We start from the raw sequence: 25,401 nt of genomic DNA, 5'->3' as shown, positions 1-25,401 counted from the left end.
CATACCCCTTTAAAGTATATAATGATTAATATTAACCACACAATTTGAAATTATCCATTCTACATCAGAAACTATGGTCCAAGGCAGGTTATTTTTAACAATGGTAGTAGCTCCACATTTAGGCGCTATTCTTATTGTTTTGTCATCAGTCTCTGACCTGCATACTGGTTGTCACTATGAAAATTACCATTCCATATGCTGCCTTTATCTTTCTTAGGTTAAAAGATGCACAAAGCCACAGAGTTTATGTAATAACTTGAAATGTAAGCCAACCTCTAATTTCTGACACATCCACATAAAAAGGCAAGGGACCTGCACTGATTATACTCTTCCCCGAGTCTCCTTAGCTAAGCTGATCACTGATTCTTCCAGAATTTATTCTCACTGAACTCTCTGGACAAAATACCCTTTCAAACATTTCAGCTTGAAAATGTCTCTCTTGACTTGTGATTTTAACCTAAACTAATCGTCTTCCTGTGCTTCTCCAGTCATGTTTGGTATTTCCTTCATTATCTCTTCTTCCTCTCCTACCCCCTCCCCACACCCTTATAATGTATTTCTTATGGTTTATTCTTTTAAGAATCACGTGTATGTTCAGCAGTTCACAAATGAATATGTTATCATCCGCTCCTGTATATCCCTCTTTTTGGGACTGACATAAACCTTCTGCCTCAGCCAGAAACCCAGGAGTCTCCTGGATATTTATGTCCCTCTTCTTCATTCGACAAATATTTACTGAGAACCCAGATAAGACATTCTTCAAGGTGGTGGAGACACAGTTATTAACAAGATAGACATCCTTGTCTTCTCTCCATTTTATTCCCGACATTCTACCAAATGCCAGCGTCTGTCCATTTTACCTCCCCATTACTTTCTGTATTTTCTCCTTCTATCCCCTTTCTTCTCCTCATTGCCCCAGCTTATCTGCAATAGCCTCTGTTCCAGTTTCCCTGCCCAGTCATGTCCCTCTTCCCCTCTATTCTCCATTTTGCTACAGGGGACCAACATGTAAGTCCAAACATTTCTTGCCTAACCAACATGCTTAATCATAACATACCATGTAAGATTCTCTGCATAGTTACACAGACATTTACCCATCCCATTTGCTCAGTCTGTTTTCCTTCAGTCCACTCTACACTCCACAGGATTCATGCATGTGCATTCCGGGTCATGTCTCCATGGCCTTTACTCTGTGCCTTGGCACAGGATGTTCCATCTCTCTGAGCTAGTCACAGTTCACTTCGTGCCTTCAAAACACTTCTGTCCTTTAAGCCTCAGCTGAAAAGATCATTCTTTCACCCTGGCTAGTGTGGCTCAGTTGGTTGGAGTACCATTCTGTACACCAAAAGGTTGCAGGTTCAATTCCCAGTCAGGGCACATATGGCAATGGATCCATGTTTCTCTCTTACATAGATGCTCCTCTCTCTCTCTTTTTTTCCTCTCTCTCTAAAATCAATAAACATATTAAAATATTTATTAAAAAAAGACTTTGAAGTCTTTAACACTTCCAAGAAAATTTAAGAATTAATCTCACTGCAGCTTGCTGGTAATAATTACCGTATTTTTTTGTAACTGTTTGTCTAGATCTCTTTGAGAACCATGTCATGGCTTTTCTTTCTTATATCAACAGTGGCTGTCACAAATAGACACTCATTACAGTTTTTGAAAGAATTAATTCAAAAAAAAAATCTATGGTCCCGTTACACCAAAACTTACAATCAATTCAGGGAGGCACAACATATATACTTACAACTGTGTTAATTAACAATACTAAAGCAGAGGTCAGAAACTATGTCTGGTACACACAGCATCTATCACAGCTTCTAATACATGAACGTAGACATCATTGAATGAAAAAAAGTACAGACGTGATAGAAAAGGTGAAATTCAGAAAGCAGAAATCTCATCCAGCTAGAACAGTCAGGGAATCTTTTCTCTTTCATGAGTTTTTCTTTCTTTTCTTCCATTTCAACCATTTCTACTATTAGTGCTACAGCAGCCCAGCTGGCATTCCCAGTCCCATTCTCTCCCAGCCTGGGCCCAGCCAATTCCCCAGCCTCGCAGTTTTGCAAGCAGCCAATTTACTCCACGCGAGAGCCATCACCTCCGTTCACTCCACCTTCACGGCTTCCTCCTGTCTGGAAGGCTGACTTCGCTTCTTCCAAACCGCCCATCATGCAACATTCTCTGGTGAATTCATGTCCCCTCATAGCCTATCTACACAAAGCCTGTACAGAACTTGTAATTTATATCCCATAATTTAGTATCTAATTTGATACTGTTTTGTCACTCACAGTCATTACTTTGAATCATATGAAGTTACCATTAATCTATTAAGTTTTCATTGATTAAAAGCATTAGGATAACAATTTCATCATTTTAGGCTTGTCCCTCAGCAAGATTAATCTTGAATTCTTTATGGACAAACCATGACTTTAGGCTTCTTTTGTATCCCCAACTGTATCATTCACATGGCGGGTACTGTGTGAGAAATCAAAAATAACCTGTTTATTGAGCCTTTCACTAACAGAAAGACTCTCTGGAGACAGAGGCTATCCTGCTGGTTAATAATACTATGTAACATAGATTAATCTGGATTCTAGTGAAGAAGTTAGGACCTAAATGAGGGGAGACATGTATCACTGTTCACATCACGGAAATATGTATAAATTAAAATCTCAACATTGACCTGTACCAAAAGGGTATAATGCCATAATGGAATTTTTCAGAGAAAAATCTATAACTTTCTGGATATTTAATTTGTGTGCCTAAGCACTTTATGTGCATAGCTTTCTGTTAGTCACTAGCATGTAGGTCTTCTATGCTGTGGTAATTAGGAAAGATTACCTTATATTTCATGCCAAATAATTTTTTGTTTACTTCAAGCCCTTAATTATTAACTATAACAAAAAATAAGAGTGCATAAATATAGCTTGATGTTTTTCTGTGGAAAAAAATGAAATGAATGTCATCTACAGTGTAGAAAAAGAAAAATGAAGAGAAGACTGTCACAAAAACCAATCAGCTCAGTCAGTTTTTTATAGAGCTTTGGTACAGATTGGGCAGAAGGAAGATCCCTGATGAATGAGAGAGCAGGCTGTAGCCAGTTCCTTAATATAACACACCTCCCAAGTCACGGTGCTGGGCATTTTATAAACATAACTGACAAGTGTATGCTCACAATTCAATTTTTTACAACAGAAAAATGTTCATTACTTTCTTCTGTAATCACATCAGAGTGGCTAGAAATTGTGAGAATTTCTTCCTGATAACCTCAAACTATCAAATTTTATTTTTCATGAAATTAAACATCTTTGACTTTTCTATCAAGGCTAAGTTTTTTAATAATTTGAGTTCTTATGATCATTCAAAAAGTTAAACTAATTCACTTTACTGACTGAGAAATGTATGGAAATTGTCACATTTGACCAGTGCTCAAACAGAATTAAAAATGACAAAAACATGCAGATCCTCACACATCCCCTCCCCCACTATTTTAAATTTAATACGAAGAGGGAATGTTCATTTAAGCATAGTTCAATGGGGGTAGCCTGAGTGTCACAGGAGAACATCCAGAGGACCAAAAAAAAAAAAAAAGAGAGAGAGAGAGAAAACCAAATGCACATCAATCTGCTACAAGCCCACAGTTTTCACTATTTTTTTTCTATAACTCCAGTAAACACACACAATTCCATCTTATGGAAATTCAAGTTTACTCATAAACTGGTGCTTACATTCCTCATTTTCGTGGTCTTATTTCTGACACAGACAGCAAGGGAAAGCTAGAATTTCTACTTTTTCTAGTCTCAGATCCTTTTGTTCAAGAGATTTTAAAAATATGGACTACCAGGAAACACTTTTTATCCCATTTTCATGTTCTCTGAGCACAATACTGCATTTGATATCACTATCCCCTTACCCCATGGTCTCTTTACTAGCACAGCAGGAAGTCAGGATGCCATCTTGATTTGGCTAATTTTAATAATTTAACCCCCTGAAGTTGACACCACATGGTCTCCATTGTACACAATGATGAATGAAGAAACCATGGACATGGCTGTGTATGATTCTGATGCTTTCAAAGCTCTGGAGTACCCATAGTTTAATGGTCACAATGACAGAACAGGAAGCTGTAAGTTTGCCACCATGATTAGAAGCTGTATAGATCTTAGAATCAACAGAAACTGTATACTCCTTAAGAGTTCATTCACAATCTCCAGTTGTCTTATTTTAGTTTAATACACACTACAGCAGAGACTGTCACTGAATATGGGCTAAAAATGGCTCAAGTGTCTAGAATCCTATACTACTCAATAGGTACTGTACTGGTAGGTGAGATTCCATGCTTTTAGATTTTATTTTTCACATATTAACCCAGGTATATTTTTCTTTGCATCATTTTAGCTTTGATTCTAACTCCATAAGCTTCTTCCATTATTTTTCTAAAATCATTCATACTTATGTAATTCTACATATGAATTTAGCTTTCTTTCTAAAAGATGAATATACCCTTTCCTAGCCATGAACAGTCAACTAAAGCTCAGGAAAGTTCATCTTCGTGTCTATGTGTCAACATCATTGTACTACAAGTTTAAGAATATTTGATAAAATGGTAGTTTCTGTCCTTAAGAAATCTTAACGGCTTTATAGACCATAGAACTATACTCAAATACCCCCATGAAGCGTGTCTGCACAAAAGGAACGGTTCTTTCAGAAAGGAAATCGCTCCCGTGATCAAGAGCCATTCAGCGAGCAGAATGGTTAGACTGCAAGGTCTAAGCATTGTCTCCATGGTACCTCTCACAGCTTCTCTTCCACTCAGGACGGGAAAGGAGGAGGGGAGAGGAAAAGCCACTTGCCACTTAGAATTACCAAATCCATTTGAAAAGATATTTTAAAAACACTAATTTATTGCTAGAGACAATCCCATGGAGTGTTAGTATTTTCAAAAGAAAGAAAGAGGAGGAAGTGAGTGGCCAGAAATTACATTAGCACAAAGGCCTAGATTAAACACGCAAGTCCTTGTAGGACATGGGACTCTGCTTACCTTGGTCACAAGTCCATTATCTTCTCTAGAGGAGTAAATTAGATGTAACGCATGATATTATTTTACTATATTGGCAGAATAGTTGAAACAAATAATAAGTCATGTTCACTCTTTCTCTACTAATAAATTGAAATTTTTTTCTAAATGAAATACTTTAGAAAGCTTAATTTTTTTTTCTGTTGGAGTTAAAAAAAAACTTTTGGATCAGCTGAATGAGAATTATCATGTGTCTCTGGTATTGGAAGTCACAATATTACCCTTTAACCGGCGGGTGATGCTGAAATACACATGGACTTCACAGCTCTCTCTATATAAATGTTTTATTTTTTAATTTTTTTACTTTTCAATTATCGTTCACATTCAATATGACTTTGTGTTACTTTCAGATGTACAGCAAAGTCATTAGAAAATTATGTGCTTTAGAGAGTTATATAAATATCTTAGACTCCCAAAGTGCTCCCTCAGAACAATCCAAGGAACAGTCTGAACCAAATGGCTCTCAACCCGCGCCTGGGCCCCTGAGAGTGATCTTCTGCCTCTTGCCGACACTGAGGTCCTGATTTCTGAGGTGTCCTTCCAAGCAGACCCAGTATGGCATGTTCACATGCAGCTCCACGGTTTGCAGCATGCAGGGACTGACCAGAATCAATGGACAAGTGTGCCCAGAAATTCTCTCCAGTGTATGACTTGAGCTAATTCTGTTATACATTAGTCTTATTCTTCCTTCTGTGATCATCATTAGGGCTCCATGGTTCAAAGCACTAGCTACTCTCCTTCAGGTCTTCCTTCAAGGTAAAGCTAAGTAGACCACCTCTAATCACTTATACTTGATTTGTATTTTGGGGGCTTTTGTAAGAACTCCATTACATTTACCCTAAGATGACAAGGTTGCTCACAATTCTGCCTATCTTTTGTCTTTGTTTTGTTTCTCTTTTGCCTCCAGATAAAAATGACCTGTATGATTTCTTCTGGGTTCACTGTCTGAAGCCTTTGATACTCTTCCTCACTCCTGTATAACAGATTTCCTCTTGTTGTCAATTAAATCAGATGCAATACTGACAAGGTCCAGCCAGGATGGAGAACCACTGATATAAATAGTAAAATCCTTTAGGTCTAAAAATGAACCACAAACAAACAAAAAATCGAGTAAACACTTTTAAGTAATTTAGGGAACAAAATGGCACAAGCTTAACTATGATTACCTATTGGTGATGCAAGCATTTTATTTTATTTTTCCTCCAAAGGTTTTATGTATTTAGGATCTATTACCATCACCACCCTTAACCCCCACCCCCACCCCTCAGCCCAGCACCACACAACTCTAAGAAGTACCTGAGACAGTGTAGAATGGTCTGCCAACCTTGGTCTAAGCCTCTTTCATCTTTCCTTTCAGAATATTTGTGGCAGCATCCTTCACCTTGCTTATCTCCATTTTAGTCATCGTTACCATTGTCACCATCCCTCTCCTCACCTAGACTAAGTTCTTGCTTTTGTTGCTAAATACTGTTGTCTGATTGTTATGAGGGCAGATGCTATTCTGACCACTGTATCTCACCTTCTTCCACCACTAGATTTCCTCTACCCAACATTATGAGTTCTTAAAATGCTATACATGGCTCATCACAACATACCCACTTCAAAGCTCTCTACCTAGCAGTATTTGTAGAGTTATGACTTTTCTTTCTAGCCAAAGAGAGAGTAAATATGCTTGTTTTTCTGTATATTCTCAAAGGATTTTTTTTTCACCTCCTAGATCTTGTTACTCTTAACTACGATTCATTTAAATTCATTTCCTATTGTTTCCTTCCTCCCCTTTTATCACTTGCACAACATCATCTCTCTAAGCCTCTTAGCCCTTCCTTCATAGCATCAGCTGCTAAGAAATATCCAACAAGCATTCTTTGCTTTGTCTAAAAATATTCTTCCTAAACTGGTTTCATTAGGAGTCACTGTGAGCTTGTGCTCTGTATGCCAAATGAACTTGGTTCCACTTTTTTCATTTAAAAAAAAAAACTTGACTGAATCAGTCACTAAAAATCTTTTTATATAATGGAAGTGCTGAACATCATCTGTTTCTTTGTGAATTAACAAATGTAAAAATACAAATTGCACATATATTTCTCAAATTACTTAAAGAATAATGTTTTAGTAGAACATTGAATTTGAGAATGAAATCAGTCCATAGCATTGTGGTTGTTTGAAGTGTGGATTGTTTATATTATTATATGTTAAACCAAGAAGCTCCCATTAAATAAATTATAGGATAGTGACATAAGATATCTAAATGGATGGTAACAAACTATACTTTCGAGTCACTTTACTTGACCTTCATGTTTGACCCTCCAAAAATTTTTAGTTTGATCAGAGTAACACACTGAAGCAAGCAGGGCTATAACTTTAAGAAAAAAGAAAAGAAAAAGAAAAAGAAAAATTCTATTCCAAAATGTACCTGGGAACAGATGTGTGCTCCAGCATAGGGACCAGGCTTTGTATTAGTAAAGCAGAGGAAGAAAGTGGGATTCACAAAGCTAAGGTCAGGCCATAGTGGAGAAGAAAAGGAAGAAAGCATGCACTTATTGAGTATCTAATATGTGCTAGGTTGGTGCTGTGCTGATTGATGTTCAACATTAAATATCACGAAATCCTTAGAAATTCTTAGGAGATATTATTATCCCCCTTCTTCCTCAGACGGGAGCATCCAAGGGAGCCAGTGGTGGGAGGTGACCCAGCTGCAGCCAGACACTGTCCTCTCTCCCTCTGCTGTGCAGACAGTGTGTAAGTGGGTAACAGTCAGTCAGGCTGCCTGTCTGTCTGTCTGTCTCAGAGGCAGCCTCAGCCGCCGAGCAGCCATGTGACCTTTCGACATCCATGTGTGCATCAGTATCACCCCACAAACCCTGCAGCAGTTTTTCTGCCCCCGTGAGTTGGTGTCTCATCCACCTACAAAGCCTCCCAACAGCCTCAGACGCACAGTCAATCTAGTTTTCATTTTGCTCTTTTTTCCTGGTTTGCCTTATGAAGGCAACAAAGATCCCCCCTCAAGGACAGCTGAGTAATTTGTGGGACCCACTGCAGATGCAAGTGCAAATGCAGGGTTCCTTGTTCAGGAAGAGGAGAAACAATGCCATTAAAGGTAATAAAAGCATTTAGCTTTCCTTCTGTGGTTTCTCAATTCTTTATGGTGCTTTTTGTTTAGTATTTATGTGAGAATACATTAAGAAAAATTAAAGTATTAAATTATTAGCATGAAATTTACCATCCTTTTTTTTAATCTTTGCCTGAGGATATTTAAAAAAAGAGAGAGAGAGGAAGGAAAACAGAGAGAGAGAGAGAGAGAAACATTGATGTGAGAGAGAAATATCAATCAGTTGCCCCCCAGAATCAAACTGGTGACCTTTTGGTACACAGGATGCCAGCCAACCAACCAAGCCACACCGGTCAGGGTACCATTCCTTTTTATATCATGCAATGCCAGTTTTAAATGCAAATATAAGAACATTTAGCTCATATGCAGAATCACAGAAATTACACAATTGGTATTTCATAGCTTGTACAGGCACATGTACTGCTTTCTTATCAAAACAGCAGGACAGCAAACAGAATTGTCAACTGTGTCTATTTCACCTCTTGATATATGCACATTCTGTCAACACAGCCTTCAGCTCATTGTTGGGTAAGGGAGGAAGGAAAGGAAAAAGAACTAGGGACTTCCCTCTCTTTCCCTCTCATGCTCTCTCTATCATCATTTTCAGTGTAAATAATTAGCTAATACAGGGAAGCAATGGAAGTAAGAAAGGAAAGAGAAGATTTATTGGCCATTTGCTTTTCTGTGCTTAAAGCAAATTCCGGTTCAATTGGAAAGCATAGCCTCCCAGAATTGTCAGCAGCCCCACCTCCTCAGTTGTTAGACAAACATACTTATCTTGTGCTCGTTTTGAGTCTCCATGAATTCCCAGGATTCTGGGAATTCTCTTCTCCTGGGATATCACAGACACTACACGGCAATTGCATCGCAAGAAACAACAAACATTGTATGTCTGTACCACCTTTGTTCCCACTCATGATCCATCATACCATGGACTTCACTTGCAGAATGCAGCTCAAAGAATTTCAAGAAGTAACAGCAGAGCATTAAACCAGGGATGGGGTCCTTCTGAGCACAGAGCCCCATGCAGCAACACAGGCCACGTGCCTTGGCCCTGCTAGAATTATTAACATCGGTCAAGCTTCCTGTAAAAACATGATAGGGAGCCTGTTAATAAAATGTTTCCAGGACCTAGCTTCAAGTGTTCGCATGCAAATTCTAGAGTATATATATTTGATAAGCTCTCTGAGTGATCAGGATGGACTTCTGGGTTTGCAAAACACCAACCTTGTGCAGGTCCAAGTCCCTGAAATGTGTCCTTCCTCCAGGCACCAGCCCTGGGAGCCAACTGCTTTTCTTTCTTTTATCTATTCTGTCACCCACCACCAAGGTTGACAATAAGCAAAAGCCTGGAATGGAGGGAGTGAAGAGGGAAGGGAAACAACAGACCCGTGGGCTGTAAATAAGATGTTACCATCTGCCTGATGGTCTGATTGCCTCCCTGGCCGTCCTTGGAGCAGCTCCTCTGTGCTCCTCAGCAGGGGACCCTGTACACTGGAGTCGGCCCTTTGTCCAGCTGCTCCCTCCCTCGGCTCCTCGCCGCATGGATGACCCTGCCTTTCCACCTGGCTCTTTGAACCAGCTTCTTCAGAACCACCTTCCACTTCTCCCTCTTCCTCAACTTTTTACTCCAAATTGATCTGTTCTTTCCAATTTTCCTTCCAGATCTCATGCAAATGCCTCTGCTTTTCTCTGTCTTCTCTGTCACTGCCTTGATTTATTGAGAGCTTATTATTTCCTCTCTTGAGTCACTTGAATGACCGTCCACCGAGACTCCTCACCTGCCTCCCTGTCTGCCCTCAACATTACAATGAGAGTCTTCTGAAATCCAGATCTACTATAATTCTCTTATTCAAAATCCTTTCATGGCTCCTGAGAGTCTTGAGCAAAATATTTAAATCCTTTATCGTCATATGTTAGGCCCCTACAGATGCGGCTCTTTCTGCCACAGACACAAAGTGCCAACCAAGCACAGTCCTCAGCAGCTCCGTGGGCTGAGCTGTTCTCTGCTCCTGCCTGGTTTCTGCAATGTGAACAGTTCCCTCTGCTTTGAACAGCCCCCTTCAGCCCTTCCCCTTTCCTTATCTACCTATCAAATTCTTGTTTGTGTCATTTTACGGGGTAGCTAAAAAACAATTTAAAAATCACCTCTGTTTCAATTTCCTAACACTCCTCTTCACCCATCTTAATGACTGCTCCCCACAACTTGAAACAAGCATCCTGTGTCCTCCCAACCAGGCTGTGAGGCCCTTGAGGTTTCTGCATAAATTATGCTGTCAATCACTGGAGGAACAAGACAAATAGGAAAGAAGGGATGGCTCACATCCGCTCTCCCACCACCTCACAGTTCTGTTGGTGGAACACTGTCTCCATTCCCACCATCCTAAACAATTGGAAAGATGATTCAAATGCCCACTAGAATTCCTCAAAAAGATCGCCATTCACAACCCACAGAAAAGTTTCTTATTTATAATTCTTCTCTCCAACCTCCTCTTCCTAGGACTGCCGTATCTCAACAGCTGCCTGAGAGGATATCTCCAATCTCTCATGATGGTTTGTCTCTTTTCTGCCTGACTGCCTTCCTGAATCTGTTTTCTCTTGGGAGTTCTTTACATTTTAAATATACAACACAGTTAACCTGCTGCAACTTTGCAGGTGGGAAGAAATCACCAGAGAGAGAGAGAGATTTGCTGTAAATTCCCAACATGCTTAGTCATTGGTGCAACATTTAACACAGTGGCTTGCAACCGTGGCTGTATATTAGATTCACCACAGGAGCATCCAAAAATAACCCGGCTCAGGGCCCATGTCAGAGCCATCAAAAAACCAAAGGCAGAGTTCAAGCCTCTCTAAATGATATTTCTGTCGTGTGCTTTCCAGTGCCTTAGAAAGCCCACCTCCCTACTGTGCCTGAAAACCCCATCCCTGCAGATTTTTCTCTTTACCTTGATGAGCCTGACAGCAGAAGCCAAGGGAGCAGGCAAGGCATCACCCTTAAAAATGCAGGAAGGGGAGGCTGTACATACTGATAACAAATCTTGTCCGTGACCAGAAACTCTCTCCTGCTTTTTGCCCTGGGATTAGACGTTTTACTTCTATGGGGTCCTTAAATTCTTCTAAGCAGAACTTCTCACCTCAATTCCCTACCTGCAAGCCTCAGTATAAAGGTCCACGAACACATTTTTCAGAAACTGGGTGATGTTTTGGATCCCTCCTCCCTGACAATAGACCTTTTGCCCCCACCTGGCTCTAGAATCTCAGACTTGACCCAGGTGTGTTCTTCCCACCTGCTGGGTCTTATACTATTAACCATCCCAGACCTTCTTAATACCCCAAAACTACTGCCAGGACCGTCCCCTGGTGCCCGATGCTAGATTTCTCCCACCTTCCCGTTTCACATGGATCTCTATAAGCTGTATCCCGAGTTCTCTTGGTGCTGCAATTCACTCTGCTGTGCAAGTGGCCCTGGGCTAATGGAGGGAGAGACAGGAGAAGGAACACAGAAACAGCCCACCTTTCACTAGTTACAGTGGCCTGGTCAAGAGGTTTTGTAATAGAACAAAGATAACATACCCTGAGCAACGACCGAAAGAGATCTTCTTTATACTCTCCTCAAACCATGGAGAGCACGTCAAAGCTGATGCTAGGTTATCTCAATCGTTTGAGTCTCCTTAACTACCAGAGCAATTATTGTAAAGTACACACTAAATTTCATTTGTGGGGGGGAAAAAAGAGGATTAATTCCAATTTCTTTAGGTATTAATTATTTCCCTGTGTTGACTTAAGTCCTCATGGGTTAAAAAAAAAAAAAATACCCCTTAGTACTCAGTCTCTGTGGCTGTGAACAATAGTGCCCAGCCATACACATACCTGAGTGCCGATGAGAGGCTAGAGGTCTGTTACAACTGTGCTGCTCTAGAACTCAGAAACAGACCATAAAAATGAAGCTGATGGGACTTCTGGAATTCCTCTCTATGAGCATGTACCATGCATCTTCTCATTCCAGGGCTGGATGGCGGTGATTTCCTGGCAGTGGGCTCGCGTAACGGCAGTGCGGTGCACAGTTAGAACCTGGGATCCGGCCTATCAAGCATCAGCAGCGATCCTCTTGATCTGAGCCTTGGGATTCACACGGTCCATCTAGGGAGGTTCTTCCAAATGGGTTGGCTGAAGGTAAAGAGTTATCCCTTCGCCTGTCCCACAGGCTAACTCAGTGCTACTATATCGTCCGGTCTGTGCTGCGGCACAGAGGCGACAGGCCGCGCTGCCTGGCCCCTCCCCCACCCTGCCCACCGAAGTTCACAGACCAGAGCACAGCGTGGAGGACAAGAGGAATGATTGCAATTAAGTGGTGCAGGAATAAATAAGGGGGGATGACACAAATAAGGTGAGGGAAAGCATTCAGGAAATTCTTCCCCAAACAAGTGATGCGTGATCCTAACTTCAAATAAAGAGCAGTTTAGAAAATAGAACAGTGGCTGGTGTTGGCTTAAGGAATGCAAGTAGTTGGGTTTGGCTTCCAGGTGAGAAGTAAGAGGCATGGTTAGATATAGACAGGGAGGATCTACACCATCAAAGGACTTAGATGTCATACTAAGAAGTTTAGATTTTTATCTAGGGAGTTATGGAGAACAACTGAGAAATTTAAGAAGGGAGGTTGGATACCATGATCCATTTCCATTTTTTGATAAAAGACTCTGGTTGTTGTATTGAGAATGGAAGGAAGAGGAAAGCAAGGCTAGATGGAGGAGGACTGGCAGGATGCTAGCTCCCAAATCTTTGAAGAACTGTGATTTTGACTGAAATGCAAAACCTTGACGGCTACATTAATATATCCATGGTAACAGACACCAGCAGAGAAGCAAGAAATTGAGTGGTAAAATGTTTTTTATTTCTTCAAAATTCAGGTCTTTGTAAATTCCTCATGCCACATTAATAGGAAATAAAAAGTGTATCTTAACAGTTCACCCTGGGGAATTAATTCTTTTTTTAATAGATTCTGAATTTTTTTCCTTTTCAAGGTTGATGATCAGAAACATAAATCCATTACCTCCCCTGGGAAAACTGGTCAGTCTCAATGTCTTCAGCCAGTTTTATGTGAGTGGCTACGGGGAATACACCCTGGATCTCTTGCCAAATGGAGCTGATTTTTAAAATGGCTTTCAAGGTAAGGCATGGATGATTTTTACACTATACCTGCTTGTTTTAAAATTTGAGAAAAGAAAGTACTTTTTAAAAGTATACTTCTAGTATGTAAACCAGCTATGTGGACTGATTTCTAATTGAACCTGCTGAAAATTTGATTTTAATGGAAAGCATTCATTCTCGTTAATCACTTACTACCTATGTGCTAGGTGTTTAGGATGTTTCAGTGAAAAAAAAAAATATTCCCACAGTCATGAGTTTATATTCTAGTTGGTCAAAGGAGGGAAAAGATAATAAACACTTAATATAGTGGTATAAGATGATAAATTCTGTGGAGCAAAAGAAAGGAAAAGTAGAGAGTGATTTTTTTTTTATATAGGGGGCTTTTTAATATAGAGTAAGTAGTGTAGACCTCACGGAGTCACATTAAAAATTGAAATTCCATCCAACTTTAGAATGTACTTAATTTAAAAGATGAGTGACAGACTGCAGCCGACTAATCCACACCACCAAGGTGTGGTCCTGCTCTCAGGGATACATGAGTTAGGGGGACTCTCCTTCCTGAGTTCCGGCCTTGCTCACAAGAGAATTCAGGCAAGAGACAGCATGTATAGTGGAAATGACGTAAGTTTATTTACGAAATACACTTGAGCTAAAAACCACAGGCAGACACCAAGCTAGACTGAATGCCCCACGTGTAGAGGAAATAAAGTTGTTAGTTTTTCCATATACTTGAGCCCAAAGCTGCAAGTGGGCACCCAGCTAATCCGAGTGCCCCAACTATTGACTATCGGGACTCTAGGAGTTAAATACTTTAGTTGGTTTCTAGGTACCCCCTCCTCCTCCCTTTTTCAGACCTTGGGATTAATACAGTTACAAAGGCTTTCTATCCCAGCTAGCTGAAAGGTTCTACACAGAATTTCAAGGGCTCTCCTCTTCCTGTACTATCATAGTTTTGCTTGCGTTGTTTGGAACTCCTGGCAATATTCCTGGACCAGGCTCAGGACTGCTGAATCAATGGGTGAGACACGTCTCGCTTTTGTTTCTAGACTTCTGTTGTAAGCTCTTCATTAGGTTGCACTGGGCCGGAGCCCTGCTTTATTTCCCCTTCAGCCACTCATTCCTGGCTGCTGCCTAACAGTCCCACCAAGGCCACCAGAAGCCAAGAAGATTAAGACCCAACATCATGCTCAGGCAAGCAATCAGATCACCGCAGTCTGTCCCCCCGTGTTCAACAAGAAACATACATTCAGTCTGCCTTATAAAGGTGATTTGTAGTAGAGTTATAAGATGAAATCATGCTTTGAATTGTTATAATAATGAATTTATTGAAAATAAGCTCTTTGGTGGATCCCTCATCCCAGAACATTTGGTTAAGTGGCTACTCATTACAGAGTCCTAAACTGTTCACCCATGACCAGCCTAGCCTCTATCAGGAATCAAGGAAGGGTGACCAGGATGTGATGCATGTCCCGGTGAAACATCAAAAGCCATTTCAGGCACTTGAGTTCTTGGCCTGCCTGGCATCAACCTTCTCCCCATCTTCAATGACTTCTGCCCAAACGCTGGTGCAGAATGCCATGTACCTGAAACATATGAAAACAACATGGCTAATCCAACATGATACAAGGTCAGGTTTTAATAAAATTAGTTCAATGTGCCAAGGCTCTCAAAGAAACTTTTTCTTGAACGTGTAATCAGTGCTGATCCTCAGTGTGAAGAATATTAAGGCACTATGCTAAATATAATCGAGAGCTCAACAGTTCTTTCACAGCAGGAGACAATCTGAAAAGGATTGTAAGGGCATAGCAAATCAATGAGTTTTTAAAAACATTAAACTCAAGGAAACGAATGGGTAAATTTATGAATGTGCAAGCAGCACATCTTCCACTCAATGAAACAGAAACTCCTTGGGGAGTCACCACAACTTGCTGTCATTTCATCGCAGACATGATGCTTACATAAACCCTCTGGATGTAGCACCAAGGAACAGAGTGTGGAATCTGGAACCCAGCTGCCCAGGTCTGCACCTCAGCCCTGCCACCAACCACCTCCATGACCCTGGTTAGTAACCTCCCTGTGCCTCACTGTGCCTCATCTGTAAAACGGGACAATAAGAGCACTTGTCTGGCTTATAGTTCTGAGAGTTGTGGAAAGAGAACACAGGTGTTTCCTGTGATCGCAATCATGGTGGTGCTGGTGGCAGGAGGCGACCCAGCTCTGGTCAGACACTTGCTTCTCTTTCTCTGCTGCACAGACAGCGGGCGAGAGCTCAGGCTCTGCAGCCAGGCTGTCTCCTGACTTGGGCCCTTCTGCCCAGCAGCTGTGTCACATCTGAGCCTTTTACTTAAACTCTCTGAGCCTCCATTTTTTCCTCCATAAAATAAAAAAACCTACCCCAGAGGGCTCTTGTGAGTTAATCAATTAACTACAATAACATTAAGTGCTTAACCCAGAAAGCAGCAGTACATGATAAACACTCAATAAATATTAACTAATATCAGCGTTCCATCCTGTTGGCATTGGACTTGACAGTTTCAAATTTACTGAAGTCCAGTGCTTCTTGGTTTCCTGGTGTTATTTTCTCCCTTTCGTTAGGAACTTTTCTTCACATCTTGACAGTGAGAACAAAGGGAGGCATTCTGCAAAACCTGTCATCTTCTCCTTATGTGCATTAATGAGGCTGAGTTCAGCACACAAACAGCTGGCCCTTCCTGTGAGGGAAACGCTAGGACTGCCGCCATCTGGAAGGAGGCATGTCAGCTGCCGGTCCTGAGTTAGGGTGGAAATCTTGGGAGTGTCTTCTTGGGAACTGCCACTTAATCCACAATCTTCTGAAAGCGCCAGGACCTCAGAACCTCTAATTTTATCATTTGTCTCTTAGATTCTCACTTCATGTCTGCCTCTCCTCCATTATAAACTAGCATTTACTATATGCTGCAAATTATGGACAATTATTATCAACCTACCATAAAGAGCCTATTGCAACTATACCATAAACCTATGATTCCCCAAAACTGACCTTTATTGGCTCCAGAGAATGAGAGTGACTGCTTTAAAATACAAATTTCTGAACTCTACCCCAGAACTACTATGATGATGCCTAAAAATTTGCATTTCAGAAAGCCTTTCCAGATTTGGAAATCACTGCATTAGTTAATTATGTCAAAGAAAATAGAGTTGTGGAAGAATTTAATAATTAGTCTTGCCTTAGCCTAATTATTAAATTCTGACATCACTAAAATATATAAATAAGGCCTAATTATTGTTCTTTAGAATGGGGATTAAATCATACGCAATATCTGATTTAAGCTTTCACATTTCTATAAACACGCCTGATAAATCACTCTAATGCAGAATTTCTCAGTCTAAAATACAAATCCCCAAAGTTGTATCTATTACAAAGGTACAGTGTTCTCAGGTTGAGGGTCATTGATGGGCTATAGTGGGTTCCTGAGTCACCTGAAATCATGCGTGCGGTTGTGTGTGCCTATGCACATTTTTCTAGGAGAAAGTCCATAGCTTTCATTAATGTTCTAAGATCTTCTACTTTAACTGACAGACCTAATTAATCCTGATATAGAATTAAAAACTACTTTTGACTAGTGTGAACTTGGGGAAATCTATTACCCCATCTATCTGTGATTCTAGTGCTACAGAAACTAGTGTTCATTGATACAGGAATTATTAAATATTTATTACTCAGCTGAAACAGTGGACATAAATAGACTCAGATTCATTAACAACACTGTTAAGATGTGTTATTCCATCCCGTGAGTGCCCTGCACTGTCAGTACAGTCAATTTCTTGCTAGTTCAACTTTTCTCTCTCATTTTTTTAATTGTATAAGATTTTTCAAAACAGAGTCCATAAGGAGAAAAATGATTTGACTGTAATAATTTAAATATTCTTTTACTGTCAAAGAAAAGAAAAAAAGCAGCCATGCTTATTTGGGATGTAGTCAGTCTGACTTTCCAATATATACATGGCTCATGGCTCTGAAAGTCTTTATTGTAACTACCATACCACATGCAAGATATATGTATTGAATACCTGTTGCATGGTGCTATACTAAGCAGATTACATTTTATCTGCTATATTAATAGAAGTGAAATTATACAATATACATTCTACAAATGGCTTCCACTATAATTGCCTTTAAATGGGTAATATGTTGACTGATAGGAAGCATTTCTCTAAAATAAATACATATAACTATTTGGATTTGCTAAATGTTTCTCTAAATATATAATCGCCACATTTTTAGTCAAAAACATGTTTCAGCAGTTCCTCATAACAAGTCTTTCTTATCCATATAAAAGAGAAGAAGTTTAAAATGAGCAGCTTCAGACATTAATACATTTGGCAGTTTTTTTGGTCCACAATTGTAAAAACTACAAAAACCTAGTAATAGTATCCTACAATTTTTTGTTAAAAAGAATTTTTTGTAAATAAAATAAAGGATTTCTACCCTGACCAGTGTGGTTCAGTGGATTGTGCATTGTCCTGCAAAGCAAAACGTCACTGGTTCAATTCCCAGTCAGGGCACATGCCTGGGTTGCGGCTTTGGTCTCAGTGGGTGCATCTGCAAGAGGCATCCAATCGATGTTTCTCTCTCACATGGATGTTTCTCTCCCTCCCTTTCTCCTTCCCTTCCCCTCTCTCTAAAAATAAAATCCCTAAAATCTTTTTTAAAAAAGAGGATTTCTGAGGGAGCGTGGGAGAGGGTGGGGGTGGGAGGGTGAGATACAAGATCCAACTGCCAAGCACTATAACTGGCCAGTTTACAAATGTTATCTTTTTCCTCTTAACGCATGGAGTATTTTTGTCACCATTTTAAAGGTGAAAAGACTGCCACTCAGTTAGATTTGGGTCATCTAGCCATTATGTGGGAGAGACTGTAATTGAAGCCAGACCCACTTGACTTCAATCCTCTTTCGCTCTTTGTTGAGTACATTTCACTCTGTAGAAGGTAGGGAAAACGCCGCCGTGTTAGTTGAGCCACCTTGTTATTCAGTATAAAGTAGCTAGCATGCATTCATTTCTTCATTCAGTATACCACTCAGTGCTTTTTTGTGCAATAGCGATGGTAGTACTTGGGAGATGAACAAAGATGAAATCTAAGAAAGAAAATTACAGGTCTCTTCTAGTGAGAAAATACTGATGCATGCTTTAAGAATGGTGCTTGTTAGTGAGAACTAGGTTGAAAAGTAAACTCTTGACCTCTCAAAATGTAAACCATTTTTCTTCACCATGAGGAATTATTCCACACTTTTAGCTTCAAAAGGTGTTTTCTAAATAAAATCCAATCTAGCCTGTCTTTTATTATTTTCAAGGCTCTATTTATGGTTGATGACCATATTGATTTGAAAGTACATTGTAAAGAAACTGAGTAAGTGCTGAAGGAAATAAGTAAAATTATATTTCAGTATCCTAAACAATTCCATAAGTTATTCATTGAACTGCACTTTTTGTTTATATTTATTTAATGTTGGGGGAGAAAAGATCCTTTTTCCAAATTTATTGAGATATACTTGACAAATAAAAATTATATATATTTAATATGTACAACGTGATGATTTGGTATACATAGATATTATGAAAAGAATACCACAATCAACTTAATTAACACATTTATCACCAAACATAGTCAGTTTTCTGTGTGTGTCTCTGGTGAATACATTTCAGATCTACTTTCCTGACAAATTTCAAGTATACAATACAGTATTGTTAACTATACTCACATGCTGTGCATTAGATACCCAGAACTTATTCATCTTTTAACTGCAAGTTTGTACCCTTTGACCAACGTCTCCCCATTTCTCCCACACTCCAGCCCCTGACAACCACCATTCTACTCTGCTTCTATGGGGTCAACTTTTTTAGATTCCAGGTAAAAATGAGGTCATACACTATGTGTCTTTAAAAGACCTTTCTAAGGGAAAATGCAAAATCTCTGGAGAAAAAATAAGATAAATGTGGCAATATATTATAAACTTCTCCATGTAAAAATAAAAACTTCACCATAAGCAAAATTAAATAGCAAGTATTAAACTGGAGAAAGTACTTACAGTATACAAAAAACAGCTAACATGCTCATTATATAAAGATGTCTTTCAAATAAATATTTAAAAGGGTGAATAGAGAAAAACAGTACATAATAAGCAATCAAAAAGTTACAAATAACTAATAAATCTTTAAAAGATGTTAAGCCACAATTAAAAATAGTAAAACAAAAAAAGTATGTATTTTATGGTTTATTTCATTTAAAGATGAAACAGCCCTGGCCAGGTGGTTCAGTTGGTTGGAGCATCAGCCCATACACTAAAGGTAAGCAGGTTCGATTCCAGTCAGGGCACATACTTAGGTAGCAGGTTTGTTCCTGGTTGGGGCATGTATGGGAGACAACTGATCGATGTTTCTCTTTCACGTTGATGTTTCTCTCTCCTCATCCCTGCCTTCCTCTCTCTAAAATCTATAAACATATCTTCGGATGAGGATTTTTTAAAAAAGAAACAGATAGTAATCTCTTAAATTGAGGTGCCTGTGAAGTGGGTATCCCAGTACAGTGTGGGGGAGACATAATTGTGCAAAATATCTATGACACTTGGGCACACCTCAAAGCATTCATATATTTTTTCCCTGGTAGTTTTACTTCTAGAAATTTATACTAAGACAATAATTAGCAATGCACAAAAATATACATACAATAACATTTATTATAGCATTATTTCTAATAACAAAAAGATAAAAATTAGTCAGTTGCCCAATAATTGAAAGTTAATTAAATACATTATGATAAGAGAATATTACACCTTCATTCAAAAATAGTTAATGCGATAAGAGTTAATGGGTAAGCCATACAAATTTTTGGTATACTACTACATATTATATAGTTTAATAAGAACTCTACTTCTGTTTTTAAAAAAATACAGCTAAGCATAGAAAAATTTGCTTTATTTTCACATATTGTTGTTTTTATATATTTTATTCTTTTCTTAAAATTGACATGATTACTTTGTTAAAATGTTACTTTAAAAAAAAGAAAACAACTGTCTTCCTGTTTTATTATTTCTTCCATTTTTTACATGAAGTATTTTTCCCTTTTTCAAGGTTGCATTTTCACTATTCAAATTCGCCCTAGGAAGGATGGCCATTTCAGAAGGCTGGGAAATGCTGAGGGCCCCCAAATGCTGGGCACAGCGTTGGCCAGTGTGATGCTTCTCCTTGTAGTTTAATGATCTGTGACAATGGTGGGACATGCAGAGACAGTGGATCTACTGTTGAGTAAGTATGACATTAGGAGGGAAGGTAGCAGGTGATTCGCATTCTAACTGGTATTCACTCATACAAACTAGGAACACAAACTGACCCTCATGTTTTAAATGTTTTCATGTAGACTCGCTAGACAACTGGAGGACAGATAAAGGCAACTAAGAAGGATCAACACAGCAGTTACGCCATCTTCTCAATTCTTTTAAACAGTGGAAATGAGTGACTACCTCATTCCAGTCACCATTGAAAAATATATCTTAAATTCACAGTCTTGAGAGTGGTACCAGAAATGTTAGTCATACATATTGATATTTCCTTTCCTGTTCAGGTTTGAGCTCCTTTAGAAAGGGCCCTCCTGTCTAGGTGGAGCCAAGCAAAGTGCCCCAATTTAACTTCTGAACTACTTTAGTGAGAAACACAAACATAAACATGTTGAGTGGGAAGAAAAGAGCAAAGGAAAGGTTGTCAACTACTTTTGTTGAGCATCTCCTCTGTGCATAAGTAGTATTTGAAGGGCTCTAGGCATTAGCTTTACCATGATGATTTTATCTTCACTGTTTTACAATTTTTTTTTTTTTTTAGTTTAATGTACTTTAATAGCAAACTTACAGGAACAGCACAGAAGACAGTCAACATTAAAAACATGTACTTGAACACTGACCAATGTGGCTCAGTTGGTTGGGCGTTGTCTCGCAGAGTGAAAGGTCATCAGTTCAATTTCCAGTCAGGGCATGTACCTGGGTTGCAGGTTCGGTCCCTGTCAGGGTGCATAAGAGAGGCACCTGATCAATGTTCATTGATGCTCCTCTCCTCTCTTTCTTTCTCCTTTCTCCTCTCTCTAAAAATAAATAAATAAATAAATTTTAAAAAATATATACTTGCATGTGGGACAATTGTTTTTCAATCTTCACTTGAGGACATTTTTTCATTGCTGAGAGAGAGAGAGAGTGAGAGACACTAATGTGAGAAAGAAACATGGATTAGCTGTCTTCTCTTACTGCCCTGACCAGAGATCGAACCTGCAAACTTTCAGTCCAGCGGACAACGCTCTGACCAATTGAGCCATACCAGCCAAGGCCACACTATAATTTTTAATGAAACCTTTAGTTTGCTTTACAAATTATGCATTATCATTTGCTCTCCAACTAAGCTTAATTATATTTAGAGGTATAAATTTACCTCACCTTATCTAAAATAATGTGGCCATTCTTCAGGCGACTTACTAGGTGTTTTTGTTTTGTTTGTGTATTTTAAATGAGATAATAAATAAACTGATAGTAATAAAGAATGCAATCATAAAAAGATAGGAAGTGCCAGTAAGAAAGTTAAGGTGAATATGCAGGTAGGAAATTCATCCTAACTCCTCAATATTCCATATGGAACACAGGGCTTGTTCCAGCATAAGAGCCATGTGTGTTAATCTTGGAATACACTGGAATACATAGTGCCGCATATAGATAGACACAATTAAGTGAAGATTATTTTGATCACCATAAAAAGTTTACTTGGTTTGTGATAATAAAAGTAATATCTTACAGCACTTTGTAGCCAACAAAGCATTTTTTATATACATTATTTTCATTGCCCCTGATTAAAACTTTCTAAATTAGTCAGGGACTATCCTAGCCCTGATTTAACGCATGGGAAACTAAACCCAGGAGATTATGATTAAACAAGAGGATGTACCAGCATCTTGTAAGAGGTGCCACAAGACTCAAAACCAACCTGGATCAACATTCTCTCAGGACCTAAATAGTAAGAAATGAATTTAAAAGCAGTTAACAACTTAGATGACAAGTGTTAGTACTCCTTATCTGCTGGATGTAATCTATTCATTTATTCTTAATTTTTAAAAAATATTGGTGTGCCCTGGATGGAGGAGCTCAGTGTATTGAGCGCCTGCCTGTGAACAGAAAGGTTGCTGGTCTGGCTTCATGTCACCACACGTGTCTGGGTTGTGGGCCACGTCCCCAGTAGGGGCATGCAGAGAAAACGGATCAATATTTCGTACATCAATGTTTCTTCTCCTCTTTGTCCCTCCCTTCCCCTCTCTCTAAAAAATAAATAATCTTGTTTTAAAAAAAGTTGACATTATCTTCAATTGGCACTTCATATTTTTTCCAAATTGGAAGTACATTGCCTCGTAACACATCCCCTGGGGATTTCATAAATTCCCGTGCAGGTGGAAAGCTGTATCTCATAGACCACCATGAGAGCTTCTATTCGAATAACAAATAAGCCTGAGTAATAGGACAGATACCTCTGACAACTTTTTTAGATGGGATTCTAAAATCTTTCTTAACAAATTGTGACCAATGTTTGGGATCCTCTTATTGACGTAACAACAAAGTATTTATTATATCAGTGATATGTGGAGCATTCCGGCTGAATGAGAGGTAGCTCTTGTGACTTATATGACATTAAAATTATGGTTCCCTGAACTAAGGGGTGGATTTTATGGTATGTAAGTTACACTCAATAATGCTGTTTCAAATATTTAGGTTCCCATTCATGACCATTCAACTTCAGTAGCAGCCTAAGTTTAAGGAGAATTATACTTTCCAATAACGTTCAAGAAGTTTTCTTCTACCCTTGTCCCAGTCTTTCAATATAGCTCCACAATTTTATTATGCACCTGAATCAGAGGGTAATATTAAACTGAATTTCCAGGTAACATAACCTATGGCTCGAAGCTAAAGTTCAATCTGTTTTTGAAAAAGAGCATATAATAAAATGCTGTAAATGCTCAAGAAGCAAGTCCCAACCTAGAAGCATAAATGTCATGGTGTTCAGAATCAATTTTAAAAACACAAAATCTCAAAGCCACTCAAAGTGTCTTAACAGTTTAATACTATTTAAAAAGAATTATGAACTATAAGTGCTCACTTTACTTCCACTCCTCACAGCTGGAGGCGGAAGGCATTGTTTTGGTACAGGAGTCTGTGCTAAGGAAGGAGGGAAGTAAGACTTGATAAGGCTTGGACCCAGGGCTGGGCTGCTGGAAACTGCTAAAAGCCTTGCTTTCCTGCTCCAGGGACATCAGTTAGCAAACCCAGATCCAGCTGCGCTCTAATGCAATTTCTCAAATGAGAGCATAATAAAGCAGAGTTCATGTAAGGCCTTTATGCTCCTGGGATGAGCTCTGATGCAACAGAGAAACAGTAAACTATTTCTGCTGTTAGTAGCCTAGGTTTAAAAAAAAAAAAAAAGAGGTTTGTTTAGTTCCAACTTAGCTCTGTATGTACATTTGTTTGGTACAAAGTGTTCAAAGTGTTTTTTAAGCAAATTTGACTTCATTCAAGTTGTTTTTTGTTTGACTTTAATGTGATATCCTGACTGTGATTGAGGGTGATAGGCAACAGATTCCTTTAAAAAAAACATGGTATAGGAAAACCAAGTTACAAAAACAGAGGTAACAATAAGCAGTACAGAGAGAAAGCCCAGCAGGAGTTCAGAGAATGTGGATGTAAAATAGGAAATGCATCAGAGAATTATACTAAGTTCATAAATGAGGCTTATTCACAACATAAATCTATCCTTGAGCACAAAAATTTCACTGATCCAGAGTTTCCCAAATATTTTTTGGCTCACAGAGTATCTTCAAGAATCAGGTGAAATTTCAGTCAAAGACCTTTCCAAAATTAATGCAGATGCCCAGAGAAAAGTGTATGTTCTCAAAGCCTTCTATGTACCATGTATACCTAAAAATGACAATCAATTTCTTTGATTTTTGCAAATGAGCAAAGTCACTCACACTTTAAGATAGATCAGACTGTTTACATTGGAAGGGGCGGGGGAAGTTGTGTGAAAGATAGGATACTCAGTATTGTTGTTGGGTTTTCCCCACCAAAGGGAAGGTTTACTGTAGGGAGGTCATTCCAACACTACAGTAAATACATGGCCACCCCACCCCATCTCTGTATTCTTCTCATTGCTTCATTTTGCTCCCACTGACTCTCTAGGTTAGAAAAAACCTAATTTATCTCCTGTTCTCAGGCAAAAGCAATTCAATTACTCTTTTTTTTTTTTTTTGTAGTCCAGGCTCATGCTCACCATCCACAACAAGCAGCTGTCTAACTAATTCCCCCAAACATCTCCCTCTCTAAGAGGGATTGAATCCAATTGTTAGCATAATACAATGTTTTGTCCCTTAACCTAGACAACAGAACCATTTGGACAGAGGTCCACAGACGAGTGCCAATACTTTTATTATCAGGTATAATTTCATCTCATACTTCTTATACTTTCTGAGATATCATCAAAGAAAGGAAGGCCACGGAGAAACATGTGCAAGTGGAGTGATTACAGCAACCCTTCCTTGAAAGCATGTCGAGTCTTGACACGGCATCACATTCCAGAGTACCCTAAAGTTCACTCATTCTAGCACTTGTTTGTGTATTTTTCAAAGGCTCGATTTTTTAGTGTGTCATTTGACATCTAGTAAATTTTGACAGGTAAAATGATATCCATCATATCACACTTACCACCTTCTCCTAACTTGTTACTCAAACAGAAATAAATCATAAAGAAAAGCAATTTGACATGAATGAGGCCTTCCAATACAACAAAGTTTTAGGAGAAGGAGATTCAGCAATGTTTCCTTTTTCCTATAAATAGCAGAGAAGTAAGTTATATATGCAGAAGTGGAGTCCTTTAGGTAATGTGATCATCTCTTATTAAGTAACACATATCTATTCCATTATTCATATGACTTTATTATCAAAGCACATAGATTTCATTTTAAGTACTATATCTGTGCTTTTGCTTATTCATATAAAACCCACAAATC

The 25,401-nt window shown here is 38.9% G+C and overlaps 1 protein-coding gene across 1 annotated transcript in view; it reads left to right on the top strand.

Moving 5' to 3' along the window:
* The window catches only part of EYS (eyes shut homolog), a 1,478,297-nt gene that overhangs the window by 1,410,974 nt on the left and 41,922 nt on the right, over window positions 1–25,401 (top strand). Inside the window, 6 exon segments of the mRNA XM_054568619.1 lie at window positions 12,199–12,365; window positions 13,214–13,249; window positions 13,251–13,359; window positions 20,451–20,519; window positions 20,522–20,619; window positions 24,470–24,480. Coding sequence (XP_054424594.1) covers window positions 12,199–12,365; window positions 13,214–13,249; window positions 13,251–13,359; window positions 20,451–20,519; window positions 20,522–20,619; window positions 24,470–24,480 — 490 coding nt within the window.

This window comes from Pteronotus mesoamericanus, unplaced genomic scaffold (genome assembly GCF_021234165.1).
Source record: "Pteronotus mesoamericanus isolate MK-2021 breed Mesoamerican mustached bat unplaced genomic scaffold, CSHL_Meso_final contig_20, whole genome shotgun sequence".
Lineage (NCBI taxonomy): Eukaryota > Metazoa > Chordata > Mammalia > Chiroptera > Mormoopidae > Pteronotus > Pteronotus mesoamericanus.
The sequence above is the reverse complement of the archived record's forward strand: the minus strand, read 5'-3'. Positions and strand labels throughout refer to the sequence as shown.